This window comes from Chironomus tepperi, unplaced genomic scaffold (assembly GCF_022539635.2).
Source record: "Chironomus tepperi strain 1889 unplaced genomic scaffold, CSIRO-AGI_Ctep_v1 contig_445, whole genome shotgun sequence".
In the NCBI taxonomy this organism is placed as follows: domain Eukaryota; kingdom Metazoa; phylum Arthropoda; class Insecta; order Diptera; family Chironomidae; genus Chironomus; species Chironomus tepperi.
The window spans coordinates 8,071,680-8,087,410 of record NW_027226567.1 but is presented as its reverse complement, the minus strand read 5'-3'; the positions used below and the strand labels follow the sequence as shown (position 1 = coordinate 8,087,410).

Below are 15,731 nucleotides of genomic sequence, written 5' to 3'. Positions count from 1 at the left end.
ATAAAGGCCAAATTGAGTGTACTTTCATATAGAAGCATTTTAACAGCCATTTATGAGTTCTTTGGTCGCTATTTGGATGCAATTTAGCATTCATTTAGAACTCGAGAGCATGTTCTCGATCGTAGAAGCAACATGAAGGTCGATACCCCTAAAGAGCAGAGCAAGCTGAGAGCAACGCTCACACCCATGCTGATCCAGTATATTTCAAGTTACAAAACTCTCGAGAACATGCTATTTAGCTGTTAGGGTTCCATTTGGCGTTAATAGGGCCTTAAAGACAGATCCGAAGTCCAATCTACTTTTGTATGGAGTCTTGTCAACTCTCCATACAAAATTCGAATCAACTTCGAGAACTGCTTAAAGCAGTCGTGACAAAGTCTTTTCCATTACAAAGTCACTAAATCATTTTCAGTCACTAAAGTCCAGTCAGCTTCAAAAGCCATGAAAATTTCCTTCAAAAACCTCAATTTCAGACTTAAACTCCCAATTAGTTCAATCAAAAACCCCTAAAACGGAGATAAGTCGACTTTTCCATATGAAGTCTAAGTCAATGTCGAGCTCTGCTTAAAAAATTCAAGATAGAGTCTTCTCCATTTGTGTCACTAAAGTTTTCTGCTCCAAAAACTTATAAAATTTGCCATTCAATTCACTTAAATCCCCAAAAAATCCTCAAAACCTTTCAATTAACCTTTACTAACAATTCCCCAAAATTCATGTGAAGTCATAAAATATTTAATAAGTGCGCTCAAGTCATCGATTTCCGATTGACATTTAAACATCTTTCCAAAAAAAAAAAATTCCTTCTTTTTATTCCCCTCATTGAGTTATGTTTCACATTTCCATTTAACTTCAATTGTCTACCTGTTTTTTTTTTTATTTTACTTCCTTGCGGGTGGATTTTACCCTGTTTGTGATTGCCTACTCATACCTAAATTTTATATGTTCCTATTTACCTGCCTACCAGCAAATAAATATAAATATAAACGTGCCAGTAGAGAGAATGTGTTCATATCGTCTTAGCTACCGAGTGTCGTACTGTATACTTTTGTTCTGTTATGATTGTAACTATGTTTAGAATACGATAAAAAAATAAAAGTAAGAATTTATAAAGATATTTTTACTTTTATCACACTTACCGTTGCCTTATTTTCTCATATGTACGACTGTGCATTACATACTTACCGACCTGAATTATATTATTAAAAACATTTAATCAACTTGTGCTTTTTTAACATTTTTTTCCACTTTGAAATCCTTTCATTTGTTGTTCCTGCCCTTTTCATTTATATAGTTCATTTATTTCATGCCATACACACGTTAGACTATATTGTACACGAATAGCTTCTTACTTATAACTATAACTTATGGTGCTAGACTGAATAAAAAAGATGAGACGTAAATTATTTTAAGTTGAAATTTAATTGGGTCATTCGTTCAATTAACGAGGAAAAGCTTTCGACCTGACTGCTGACTGTGTGAACTATTATGGATTTTTATACGAGCTTTTGGGTGGTTTGGTAGACTTTTTTAGCCGGAATTGAGTTCGGTGGTGCAAAATTCCGAACAACGCATGGTATTTGCTGTGACTCTAGCGAACGAAAAGACGTTGGGTTGCCTAAAAGATACCATGATGGTTAATGTCCAACCATGTTAAAAATGTGGTTCGTGCCGCTCGAAATTGAAAGCTTTCAATTACTTAACTTGAACACTTTTATGAGTCGCAATGGCTCAGTAACGTAGTGGCTTCGTTCTTTGGAACTTAATTATTATATTACTTAATTAATTCGCTAGCCGTACAGATCAAGTGATCCAAGGCCTCTCTCAGATGGCTCCTGAAGAAGGCTCTATCGCTGGCTACCGCTTGTTAAATATAATTAACCAATTCAATTATAATTATTATACACCGACTCAAAAATCATGAATTCGAGATCGGCATGGGGAAATTTTTATTTGTCCTTATTCGAATCATATGTACTAAAAATGCAGCTCACATCCTACTTTTATAGGCTATAAGCTAAAATGCCATTAATGTAGTGATTTGGATCCCATTATAATTTAAGGCATATACTTGAGTGGAAGGCTCTAGCAGACAAAGAGAGTAACGTGAGAGCAACGCTCTCGAAAGCATACTCTTTGCTTGTTAGGGAGGTCAGTCGAACCCTCACTCGATAAATTGTCAGTTGCCCTGTAAAGCATCAGTTATGAGTCTAAGTCAGTAATGTTAGTCGCAATTTATTCAAAAACCTAGGCTAATTAACGATTAATTGGGCTATTTTCGAAGGGACTCAACATTAACATTCAGCATACTGTACATCCGATACACAATGGACATCCGAAAATCTGAGTTTTTCAATTTTTTAAACAATACATTTTCACAAAAAGCAAAGAATTCTCAAACAATTGAGAGTAATTGTCCATTCTTTACAATCAGTGTGCTTAAAAAATCGTCCATTGCCATACCACAGAACGTCAGTGCACCACTGAATTACACCATAACTTTATAGAGCAATTATAATTTCACGATTGTTCTTTTTCATGATTTTTAAAGCTCAGACACACATTTAAAAGTCCTTTTCATACTCTCACTATCCCCATTGTATGCACTTTACAGTGCAATAATTAACAATTCACTTCTCGTCGCCAACCGAAAGAGGTTTAAAAGTTTCACTTTAGCTGCTCAAACAATAAATTGCATTCATGCTTATTTTTTTATATATAAAAAAATGAAATATGCATTGTGTGTGCTTTTATTTTGTGCATGTACAGCACAGACTTTATATGATGAATACTTATCGAATCATTTCATTGAATATAATCCATCAATGTGCATGTGTCTTGATGATGTATTGGAAATGTGGTGAATTGATTAATTTTTTTTAAGATTATCTCTAAACCTTGAAACTTATCTGAGGTGTAAATAGATTTTCTTGGGAAATGTCTTTTGAGGAATTACAGATGATGGATATGATATTGATTTAGGTTTGGGAATTTTTTTATGAAAAAGGAAATAAAGCACAAAATTTATGAGAAATTCCGTAGACAGCTTCAAAATCACTCTACAAGATTGCGATCAAATTAAATGAACGATCCGAAACTTTAATGGTTGAATTTCATTAAACATCTACCTGAGGGGGAGTTTTGAAGTTATGTGACGGTGAAAGTTGGGGTTTTAGGGCTCTAGATCGTAGCACTTTGTAACAAAGTCATGAACTAGAATCATCGGAGCTCAGAAGTCTACTGGAATTTCGTATGAAGTCGAGACAACTTTTCCGAGCCGACTTTGAGCTCTGACAACCTACACTCCTCCTCTTTCCCGCTCTTCTCACCCTCCTAAGCATCACATAATTCACAACCTTTCCCTAGCCTGACATAATCTCAACAAATTAAAATGATCAAACCCACACACCCCTCTTCCTAGCTCCTGTCCCCATAATAACCATCACATAATTCACAAACCGTCCCTAACCTGACATAACCTCAAATAAAATCTACATAAAGCAAATACATATAAAACCCTTAAAATTTCCATGACAAAATAGAATTTGATCGTTTCTCGATATGCTTGCTTAGTCCGTCGACCAACTCACATAACAAAATTCGACAACTGTCAAAATAAAATAGAAAAACAATTCTATTCATCCCGAATGGTATAACGTGTTCGATAGGGCACAACTAGGTAGATACCGATAGCCGTGATAACGGCAAGACGCGATGTTGCCCTTACGGCATGGTGAAGACAAGTAGACTCGGATTTTGTATGCTCAGAGCTCGAAATTGGTTTAGATTTTGTATGGAAAAGTTGACTCGATTCCATACAATATTTGAGACGACATCGAGCATTGTATGGAGTCGAGTATTGTATGGACAAGATCAAAGACGAATCCATACAATACTCGACTCCATACAATGCTCGAAGTTGTCTCAAATTTTGTATGGAGTCGAGTCAACTTGAGACGACTTTTCCATCCAAAATCCGAGTCGATTTCGAATTCTGGTTTCGATGAAAAATGCCGGTCCTCCACATTACACAGCTCGGGTTCAAACATTTCATTGACAAATCCAAACACGAAAAGCTTTTGACGACCTGAAATTAAATTTGTGAAAGATTTGAGGACTTTTTATTTCTGTTGAGGAAAACAGCAATAAAGCCAAAAAAAGTATAATTTGTCGGTCAATGTACATTAAGAATAATTTATTATTGAAAAGTGTAAGTTTGAGGCAACAAAGGGATGCGACTTGACATAATAAATTATTAGGACGCTTGAGGATTCATTTTATGTGTGTGAAAAGTGTCCAACGTATATGTTTTTAAAGAATTGTCAATGACTCACGTCTCGTTCCATAAATAGATGTATACATTTCCAAAAATTTTATGTCTGTTCCATAAATTTGTTATATTATTGATAAGCATTGATTTTCAGTACGTGCAATTCTCTTTTATTATTTTCAAAATCCTTAAAAATTTTATTATTTTGCACAATTTTCATGTAGATAATGAACTTATACGACAAATGACTTCCTTGTGTCTCTCAAGTGTATACTCAGGTGACATTGATAGAAAATATGTCACAAAATTTGATTGAAATTCACATAAAAAACATCAATCAAAGGAGAAAGAAGGAGGAAGTCCTTAAAGCATAAGAAGAGCCTCAAACTTTTTTTTTATGACACTCCTCGTTCTTCTTGGAAATCTATGTTTAGTGAATGGTTCTATTCGTTTATATTGTTAGTGGGAAGTTAAGGACATAGATAGTAAGGGTTTTGTGATGTGGAGATTGATATCAAGTTTGCTCAGGACAGTGGCATATTGTCGCATATTGTCGCATATTGTGAAATATTACCGCTATGGCTTCTAGTTGGGGATATCCTAAGAACCAAGTGGCAAGACGTATGGTACAAAGCAAACTTAATGCCTCAAATATCGTAATTTAAGGAAATTAATAGATTTAATACAAATACTAAGACAATTAGCCTTTGGTTCAGACTACAAAGTTATTAGCTAAACCAAGATCCTTACTAACTTACTTACTTATTGCAACCATGTTCCAATGTGGAGCTTAAGTTACAACAGAAGGCTGTCCATCTGTCTGCACGTTAAGCTGACATTATTTCAAAGATCCTTGCTAAGTCATTGAGTAAACTGTGGCTTTCTTCTTTTATTCATTTCCATCCCACTTGTTGGTAGTGTCTTGATCAATGAGCCAACATAACTCAACATCGACATAACTGTATATAATGATTAAAAGTTCGGTATCTGATGAGAATCGAACCCACATCCTCACAAAGCATTAATTTAGATTTCCGTTCAATTGCCTTACCACTCGACCACAGAGGCTTACTCTCTCGCACTGACAGATTCTTCTATATATGACTCAATATCCCAGATTCCTTCTCAATCCTCATTCCACCCTTAAAATTCCTTTGAGAATGCAAAGAATTCAAGCATTAACATCACAAATTCTTACTATTCTTGACAATCTAAGATGCTATACCCCACAAAAGATATACTTTTTTCCGCAATATATATCCTTCCTTTTCGTGTGCGTCTCATTGTGCACAAGACAAAAAAAAAAGAGACTCAAGATAAAAGTTCTTCATATCACAAGCCAAAAGGAAGACAGCATAAATGATACTAGACATGATGAGAGGATGAAGGAAAAAAAAACTTTCATTTTGTCATCTCTTCTTCCTTTCTCATACTTAATAACAATGAGATTCAGAAAGAAACAATGAATATTCACTGCATAATATATTAATGTATATGATATTCAGTTCTATGTCATAAACTAGACTAGATAATAGCAAAAAAGTGACTAATCAAGATGAGTACAAGACGAAAATGTCCTCTTCCTTATGTATAGTCGTTCCTTTCCGCCTTTTTTATGTTATTGATATTTTTAGAATTTTCTATCGTTTATCAAGAGTCGTTGCTCAGTGTACATAATATCCTTTATTTCCATCCTACACATTCATTTAAAAATCACTTTAATTCTCGTATCTATCCTGTTTCCTACTTTTTATGTATTCATTATACTTATTTTTGGCTGATACACTTTTAAACATTATCATCATCATCATATGTAGCTACCGTCTGATAGTTATAGCAACAGTACATGATGCAAGTATATACAAAAGCATAAAACTATTGAGCCAACTGCATGCAGTTTGTGTTGAAAGTTTTTTTTTTAATGATAGAGTATCAGGGGCTTGGTATCTGAATGTATATCACTGCTTTAAAGAGGTTGATGAATATTCAGCAGTAATTGTACTTTAATTGAGCAATACAAATGATGATTGACTTGGGAGTAGAAGTTTAGTTATGATTGATGTAATTGATATAGGGTTGGATGTAATACACAGATGCAATTGACAGGTGTAAATGAGCATAGCTGGAATTTCCTTAGAAGCAAGGAGATTTTTTGAGTTTTGGGAGTTTAGGAATCGTAACTACAACAAATAACGTAAAATAGGCAAATATGACATGCTAGATATTTAGAGCACTTAAAAATCTAAAACCCGAATGGAACAGGCTGTCATTAGTTGATCGTAAATCTAGTTCAGTGTTGTCTTTACCAGAGTTCGAAGTATGCTCGGATTTGATTTGGAGTCGAGACGACTTGAATCGAACAAAATTCGAGTCGACCGTATGTACCAGTAAGTGTCATATGTATCAGTAAGGTGCATCACATGATTCAGAGCTTCAAGCTCTGATCCAAATCATGTGATGCACCTTACTGACACATATGACACTTACTGGTACATGTGGTCAACTTGTTGCAGTATTTTCATTCTGGATATTTACTTACAATACCATAAAGCTTAATCTTGCAGATTAAGAAGTGTCACTTTCCCAAGTGGACAACTTGTGATAATGTCTAGTGGATAATTAGACCTACGGTTAACTAATGACAGATTTTACGGAACGTTTTGGAGAGGAGTTAGTCAACTGTAGGTCTAGTTTTTAACTAGACATAATTTCAAGATGTCCATTAGGGTTGACTCGTTTAATCACGGTCTTAACAGCAATAAGTAAAGTCTGTTGATCAACTTGACTTGTTGTTCAACAGAAGTCTGCTTATTTGGCTAATTTATACTTATTTGAGCTCGAATTCGACCTAGATTCTGCATGGAATTGATAAAGATTCAGATTAAAATAGATACTAACCATAGCTTTACTTGAAACTCTTCCTAATGCTGAACATCACAAAAATCACTTCGGATACCAAAGCCCTCTTCAAAATCATACACACTATAACACAAAGATTATAAGTTGTACAATTTAATCGAACATCAATGTATATTCATTTGTTGAATGTTTATTAGTTTCTTATGTATGTAGACTATAACTGTGTATATATAAATCAATATTTCGTAACAGAAAATTAAAAGAAAACAAAGATTTTCTTATAATGCAAGAAACTAGCTAGCCGTTTATGTTGTTGTTGTTTACCTTTCTCCTTCCGAATGTTTGTTTACTCTTAAGCTTCACATACATATGTTGTGGGACATGAATTGGGATTTCACCATAGCTAATATCAATCGATAATTTTGGAAATTGGGGCAAATAGACAGATTAATTTAGTAAATAAATATTGTGAAATGCTACAAAATTTCATTTCCAATGCTCGTTAAGGATGTGGAACTGATCAATCAGCATTTAATTAGTTTTGTTGATTTTTCAGTATTTTTTGATGAATTTTTCATTTTTTTGACAATTTTGATCAGTTCCACAGCCTTAATTCACGTCATCTCTCCTTCTCGTACTCCCTTACACTCAGCATAATGAATGATAATTTTTTCATGTCTGCGGTGAGGATTTTTTTTTTAACTGATTGCGATATTATAGCAAGAGATTAAAGCAGACATGGGAGTCATGACAGCAAATTTTTCACTCTCTTATTCACAACATTATTCATTTAAACTTGAATAAATTGTTTTTATTATTTTATGATTCTTCTTTCTTGAAAAAGACAATCTATGGCTGGGTAAGATCGAATGTTTTGTAATCAACTTAACTGGAAGGCGCATGAAAGGGCACATGGTGAAGAAAAGACAAAAAGAGGGGCTTCAGGACGGAATGACTCTGTCGTGGGACTTGAATTGGGAAAATTAAGCTACAAGCCAGAGTAACGACTGCCGAAAGGCACATTTTTAACCGTTTACACTGTCGAGTGTCTTCCGGCATAGTCTTGAGCTCGTGTGACACAAATGATGAAGTCACAGAGCTTTTGAAGCTCAGCTAAAGCTATTGACACACTGTACATGTCATATAGCAGCCATTTTGATGCCACATAAAAGAGACTTCCATTTTCTGTCAATAATAAAGCTTTAGAGGAGCCTTAGAAGCACCATCGCTAGGTTAGGACACTGTTGAGTCGCCGTGTTTATAGAAAAAAGTCAAATTGACCCATTTTGATGACTAAAAATAGCATTAGTCGCGATATGACGCTCATAATTAACATTTTATAAAAATCCTTAAATTAGTTTAGTTAATAGACGTGACAAAACCTACAACCAACCCCTCCTTACAACCATCACAAAACCCCCAAATCATCCCCTCAAAACCATTTGAATTAAAATTAAATTATTTACGCTCAATTCACAATTTTTTTTTCTTCTCATTCAATTATTATTAACCATAAGGCGATGGTTGTCAGGACGTTTAATACATCAAAGCGTGTGAATCAAGCTAGCAAGAACAAAAAAAATGCGCATTAATTTACTGATCTATTATAATGATTTTTGACGCTCAATACATCAGAGTCGCCACGATTTGATAAGCTTAATTTAATTTAATTTGAAATGTCAGCGGCGAGATTTATAATTTTTTTTTATATTCTGACATTAAATATGTTAAATAGGAGCTGTATTTTTGGATATGATTAACCTTAATAATAAATGAAATCAGTTTCGTGTGAATATCATGCACAATTATGCATAAAATTGTATATTCCCTTTATTATTTTGTGGCTCAGAGGTGATTTTGATTAAAATTTAATTCTATCCAGTTCAGTAAAGTTTCAATCAGCATTCAAAGTTAAAGCTGCAATAAAAAACTTTGTACAAATCAATTTAAATTGCAATAAAACTTCTGTGATGCAAAAACGTCATATGTAATGTAATGTAATGCAATATTATGAAGTCATGAATGTTATAACTAAATAAGCACTTGTATTACATCAATATTACGACAATTATGAATAAGTAACTCATAGCTGCCGGGTTAAAAATCGATATAGACATCAACAATGTCTGGGACTTATGTATGTAGCAATTAAATCGATAATTAAGAAATTGGCTTTAATTATTTTTTTTATATTGATGAACCTTTAAGGGTTGAAGAGGTTGATAGAGATCATTTGATGCTGGGAAGGAGGAAGGGTCAGAATTTTGGTATGGGAAGTAAGGTAGTGACATAGGTGAATCCTGAGGGTTCCCAATTTCATTGACATCATTTTTCAATATTCTGGTATTTTCCGAGACACACATCCGGTTAAGCTACAGGGTTATCTACCCAAAAAAGGACCTTTGGATGGATTTTACGTGACCTGACTCAATTTTTATCAAAATAGTTCAGTTAGTGTTCGAAATCAACTTGAAATTTGTATGAAGTCGAGTCGAGCGATACAATGCGACAAATTTCGTTTCTCGGCATTAAAATCGACCAAAAGTAACTGTTACGGACTCTTCCGTCAATGTGGCAATGCTTCAGTTCCTTATCAACTGCATTGCACTCAACAAAATACATTTCACATCCCTTAGTTCTCTTAGCAATAAATTAACTATCACATCAATAAAACTTATTCAATTTGTAACAACATTTCACATCTAAAGTCATCATTTTAAAAAGTTCAATGCCGTAAATCAATAAATTTTCCCATAAAATTCTTCTAAACTTGACACATTTTATCAAGTCATAAAACATTTTACATTCAAATAATGCCATGAAATCGAACCCTTCCGGAATTGTAATCGAAAAAATGTAAAAAAAAAAAAAATATTTCAATATTTCATGAGACACAAAATTTTATTATTCATACCAGATAATGTTTGAGTCTGCTTTTTGCTGTCGGGAATTTTTCGGCACATTTGACATTTCAATTTCTATAAAAACATTCATTAATGATTTTCATAAAATGTGTTATAACCTCCAATATTTCAATTTCAAGATCATCTTTAATTTACGTGCTCATCAGCAAAAGCATCATCTCCAATTATTTATTTACATATTTGTGTTTGGATAGGTTAGGGGACGTTTGGAAGTTATGTATCATTTAAAGGTCTGTTCGCTTATTACGTAACATTAAGGAGTCCATTCGCTTAGTGCGTTAGGTGGAAAATTTACTTTTTGACTCTGACCACAACTACCGTGTCAAAATGTCAATATAGAATCTCAACGTACCTGCCACCGAGGGGTGTCTTCCCACTTCGCTCCATTAAAGTATTAGAAATAACGTAATGCTTAAGAGGTAGTTAGTACAGAGCATTATGCTGGAATCAGCGAAAAAGCGGCAATGGTCTAATTGGGATGGAATACGGGTAATTGACTCAAAAGTCCCAATTTCGTTCCCAGAAATCGGAAAGTACCGAGTTTAATCCCAGGGATAGTGTAGTTGAATTCGGGTGCTTTTTCCCTGTTCTAGTCACACCTACACGGTTTGTGCATTCGTGATACACTCGGTATTTGTGACTAGATAATTGTGGCCAGGTACGTTAAATTGATATATCCTGGGTCATGTAGCATGCAGAGACATAAGTGTCTTGAACGAACCCTACAAAAAAAAAAAAAAAAAAACAATTTTTACCGTCACCTCATTTACGAACATTCCCTCACATGAAAATGTGATCCAAACTCGACATACATTTTTGCAAAAAAAAAAATAATAATAATCACATGAAGTGCGGCCAAAAACAATTTTCATTTTACAGTAGCAAATTTCGTCAACTAGTCATAAGACATGATTCTGATTTATTGAGTGGCACTTACAGCATTTTTAAGCATCCTACGCCATGCAAATAAAAAAAATAATAATAATTTTCCTCTCATTTCAAACTCAGATCAAAGTGAAGTGATTGTCGCTTCCGAACAGGGCCTATTAATAGATCCGAAAAGATATTTTTAATAATAAGATCTTCCTTATGCTGTACAAAAAATATTTCAGTTAAAAATAAGAAAAAAAATCTTGAAAATTCTGAGGAATGAAGGTAAAAATGAGATTAAAGATTCTCCACTAAATACGGGTATTTTGGGGCTTCGTTACAAGACCGACTCTCAATGACATAATAATAAATTATAATTTTTACCTCATGACAATGTCACTTGCTTTACACATGATGAAATATTAGCTTTTTTTTTAGCACAAATTTCACTTTAGTCGGTTGGGGCTTTTTTTTTTTTTTGTTTATGAATTTTTCATTCTGTCCGTGATGTGTTGATAAATTGAATGAATGTTTTGCTCTAATTTCTAAAGGTTATATGAAGTTCTTGGGTTCAATTTTCTGTTTATGATACGTACAATATGTCTGTTGGAGATTTTTATATAGCGAAAACAATCGTGTTTACTATTGGAGATTTAAATGGGCTAATTTATAATTACATAGTCATTTTACCTCTAAATTGTCCAATCTTTAAGATGTACTTGCTTGTTTGCTTGTCTGGGATGTAGTGGGTCCATTCTCGCACAACATAAGGGGCTTAAAAATTACTTTTTTTTAACATTATCTAATATTTTTTAAATATTAATTTAAAAGTTTGATTACAAAGAAAAACGATGCGTTTAAACTGTTTTTCTACAGTACTAAGAGGCTTTGCTGCTTCACTGAATAATGCATTATGTTATTTAAAGCTTTATAAAGTTTATATGATCAAATTAATCTTCTATCATTGGGTGTTCTCTAGCGAAAAATCGGAAAAATTGTGGTTTTTAAATTATAGTAGGGTTCATCCAAAATTAAAGACATATTGCCTTAGACGAACCTTAAGGTGCAGTCGAAAACTGCAGGCCTGAACATCTAAAATGCAGATATTGCAAGCCTGAATCCAAGATTACCCTAGCATACAAAGACCATGCTCACAAAAGTGGGTATACTCAGAATATGCTCTTTGTCTGTTAGGGCTTTAGTAAAATTAAATCCCATTTTTAAAAACTTTGGCCCTTAATGAGCAAACTCATCTAAATGAGCTTAATCAAGAGTGTACTCAATCAATTTAGCTGATCAAGCTCGTGGTTTGTTTGACTATGATAATGTATTACCCTCATCTTACACGAAATCACAGTCATCAAATTGAGAATTTATAAAAACCTAACCTCAAAAAATCTCTTAAAATTGATTCACAAAAACAATAAAAGCTTTTTCCTGGAAATATTTTTCAATAAAAAATTTTTCATTCACAAGATAAATATCAGTGAAGAGGAGATGTAAGGGAGTAACGATCTAGAAGAATATCAAGGAGATGAGATAAAGTATCAAAAAAATATATATATATATATATATATATTTCACATTATCTGTCACACTCAATCTGTAAAGAGAATAAAAATCACTTAAAGTGGATTGGAGGGAGGAGAACTGCTGCTTTTTTTTTTTGTTTTGTTTATATATAAACACATAATAATCTAGAGGAAGATGAAATAATGTAATGTAAGCACACGTCAAGCATCATCCTCCTTTTGATCACGCGGAATTGAATGGATATTTAATGACACTTAAAGAGAAGCGTGCAAGCGAAATAAATTTTAGTCTTTTTATTCCCACACCCACTCATGTATCATCTGCCATACCAAAAAAATCTAATTCCTAACAAATTTTCTTATTTTATTCAGCTTTGATGTTGAAAATGGACAGGGTTCGCGGTCACCGCTTGAAGGTGGCTCGCCAGCAGCCGGCCTCATACTACAAAATATGCCCCAGAGGCGTGAATCGTTTCTTTATCGATCTGATTCGGATTTTGAGATGTCACCAAAATCGATGTCACGAAACTCGAGCATTGCAAGCGAAAGGTAAATAAAAAAAATAAGGGATTGAGACAAGACATAAAAAATAAACTTTTTAAAGCCTTTTTTATCACATCTTCTTAATATTCAATTTTTTTCTTCTTTCCTTCTTTTTTTCATGATGCTGTCAAATTTTGGAAATAGGATTAAGGAAGCTGAATCGTCACAAACACCAGCTGTTAGTGGTGAACGAGCTCATACGGAAGATTTAATCGTCACTCCGTTTGCACAAATTTTAGCGAGCTTACGCTCAGTTAGAAGTAATTTGTACAATCTCACCAATGTTACACCATCATCAACGTAAGTAGAGTGAATATATAAATTTGGTTATTTGGTTGAATTGGAAAGGGGAAAGGGCTATGAAATGTGGACTTTATGCATTATTGGTGTCTGTACCTATAACTAGAGCATACTCTACTCGAGTAGAGTTACTATTTTGGTTTACTTTGAACAAGGGTCATACTCAAAACAGATTGACAATTGTTGGCTCTGAAATTGTCATTTCAAATTTTAATTTATTAAGCATACTTGGTGCCTTAAGCACCTTTTATAGCTGCATACATTATTCAAATTACATCAAATGATGCATTCCTGCGTTAAGGATTCTGAAAGATTCAGATAGTGCATCAGAAGAACTCACGAGCAGCATACCGTGTGCTTCAGGGCACCGCTTAATGGCAGTATAAACAGTAGAACGCGAGGTTGCCCTGACGATAACCGTGACTACTGATCTCGACCTATTTTTGCTTCGAAAAGTACGATTCAGTCAATCGGGACTTAATAAATCTCCTAATAGAATCCTGTTTAATTATTACAGCTGCTATGAAGCTGATTCTTGATTTTACCAAGCATTATATAGCATCTTAGAATGTTGTGAGGATTGTGTCATATCATTGTGACATCTACATCGTTCTATATAATGATTGAAAGACCAGTCTCTGGTTGGAATCGAATTCACATCTTCACAAAAGAGTAATCCAGATATCTGGTCTGTGACCTGGCCACTAGATCACAGTAGGACCACAGAGGCCTTACTCTCGCACTGACAGATTTGCCTATATATGACTCCATACCCCAGATTCAACTCTGCTAAGACACCACATATGTATCATTTTATCTCAAAATTCAAAGTAACTCCTTTAGAAACCTTAAAAATATTAACCAAAACTCTCAAAGACTTACTTTCAAATTTCAAAGAAGCCACTCAATTGTCGAGAAAATCGAGAACCACAAAAAGCTTTCAAAAAATAAAATTTATCGATTTTTTTTCTCTCAGTGAATATCACATCTGATAAATAATCCTATAAGACTTCCTCAAGTTAGCAATTTGGCAAAATTCGATTGCTTTTCAAAAATTTTCACAAATATCAGAAATTGAGATATGATAAATTTAATCAAAATATAAAATATTGAATGTAAAGCCTTCCTCGTGCCTATAAAAACAATGAAAGCTTATTTTCAACCCCCTTGTTCTCTAAATCGAATTGTAAACTCTCTTGAACTGAGATAAAATCGATAGAAAATTTTCCAATTTCTTCTTACATATATATTGTCAAAATAGAGAGAAATAAGATTTATCTGGGTCAATTGTTTATGTCAATAAGTACCTGTCATTTGAACATAAATCTTAAGCTATATCATGTTTATGCTTGGTAATTTAATCGATTTACAGAATCAATGGGAAAATTTTTTGTTTTGGAATCTTGTTCAATATTGAATTGTTATTGGATCTTATGATTTTGATTGAGTGCAGAGTTGGTAGCTTCTTGGGGGACACAGATGAATTAGGCTCGACCTCGGTTGTCTGAATATGACTGCAATATGGATGGTCCAATGACATAATTAGTCAACTTCCATTTGGTGTTGATATAAGAGGTTTAAAAGCTCCGTGACCGAGTCTTCTTCATTAGTGTCACTCATGTAGCTTAGCTAATGCATTTTGAGAATGTCCCATACACTTGGGCTCCAATGATAAGGGCCACAGGGTGATTAACCGCATCAATTCAACCAAAGGTTCAGAAAACCCAAGAAAACTCTTTAAATTAAAGCCTTAAAATTATCTAACAATATATCATTGAAATCTGCAGAAGACCTCGTAAAACACAGCCATCAGCATCGTCTCAGCAGCTGCCAATATCAAGAAGCGTTGCGCCTGGCGAAGATGGCTACGTTCGCTTAGCAATGGATACAATTGATGAACTTGAATGGTGCTTGGAACAACTGGAAACTGTACAAACGCATCGTAGCGTTTCAGATATGGCTTCCCTTAAAGTGAGTATAGCAATTTGATAATATGTATCATGTATCATATTCCATGTCTGATACAATTGAATTTATCGGAATTCATTTATTTTTGAAATTAATTTTGTGCTTTTTTTCTTTTATTTTTCCTTCAATCTGCGACCTTTTTTCACCTTCTCCATCATAATCATCGATGTCGTCGTCAATCTTCATATTATTATTGCCTGTCTTACTTGATATATCCATTCAATATCTAGTTCAAACGTATGCTGAATAAAGAGCTATCACATTTGAGTGAATCGAGTAAATCGGGCAACCAAATATCAGAATTTATTTGCTCTACATTTTTGGGTGAGTATCCATACAGCATAGAATAAAAAATGCCATTTGGTATGTTTCGCATTGGAACGCAACAGGCATTTTTCTTCATGTAATCAAATAGATTGGAAGATGACACAAAACTGAATTCAATTTTCTCTTTTTCTGCTTCTTCTT

At 33.9% G+C, this 15,731-nt stretch overlaps 1 protein-coding gene across 7 annotated transcripts in view; it reads left to right on the top strand.

Moving 5' to 3' along the window:
- LOC139098018 (3',5'-cyclic-AMP phosphodiesterase-like) overlaps positions 1 to 15,731 on the top strand; it is a 91,348-nt gene that overhangs the window by 57,078 nt on the left and 18,539 nt on the right. For 6 of the 7 annotated variants that reach the window (XM_070650124.1, XM_070650119.1, XM_070650123.1 and 3 more), the window contains 4 exons: positions 12,825 to 13,001; positions 13,140 to 13,295; positions 15,083 to 15,266; positions 15,494 to 15,587. In XM_070650124.1, the coding sequence (XP_070506225.1) occupies positions 12,825 to 13,001; positions 13,140 to 13,295; positions 15,083 to 15,266; positions 15,494 to 15,587 (611 nt within the window). The remainder of the gene's footprint in view (positions 1 to 12,824; positions 13,002 to 13,139; positions 13,296 to 15,082; positions 15,267 to 15,493; positions 15,588 to 15,731) is intronic. The other variant, XM_070650125.1, reaches the window with a different exon arrangement.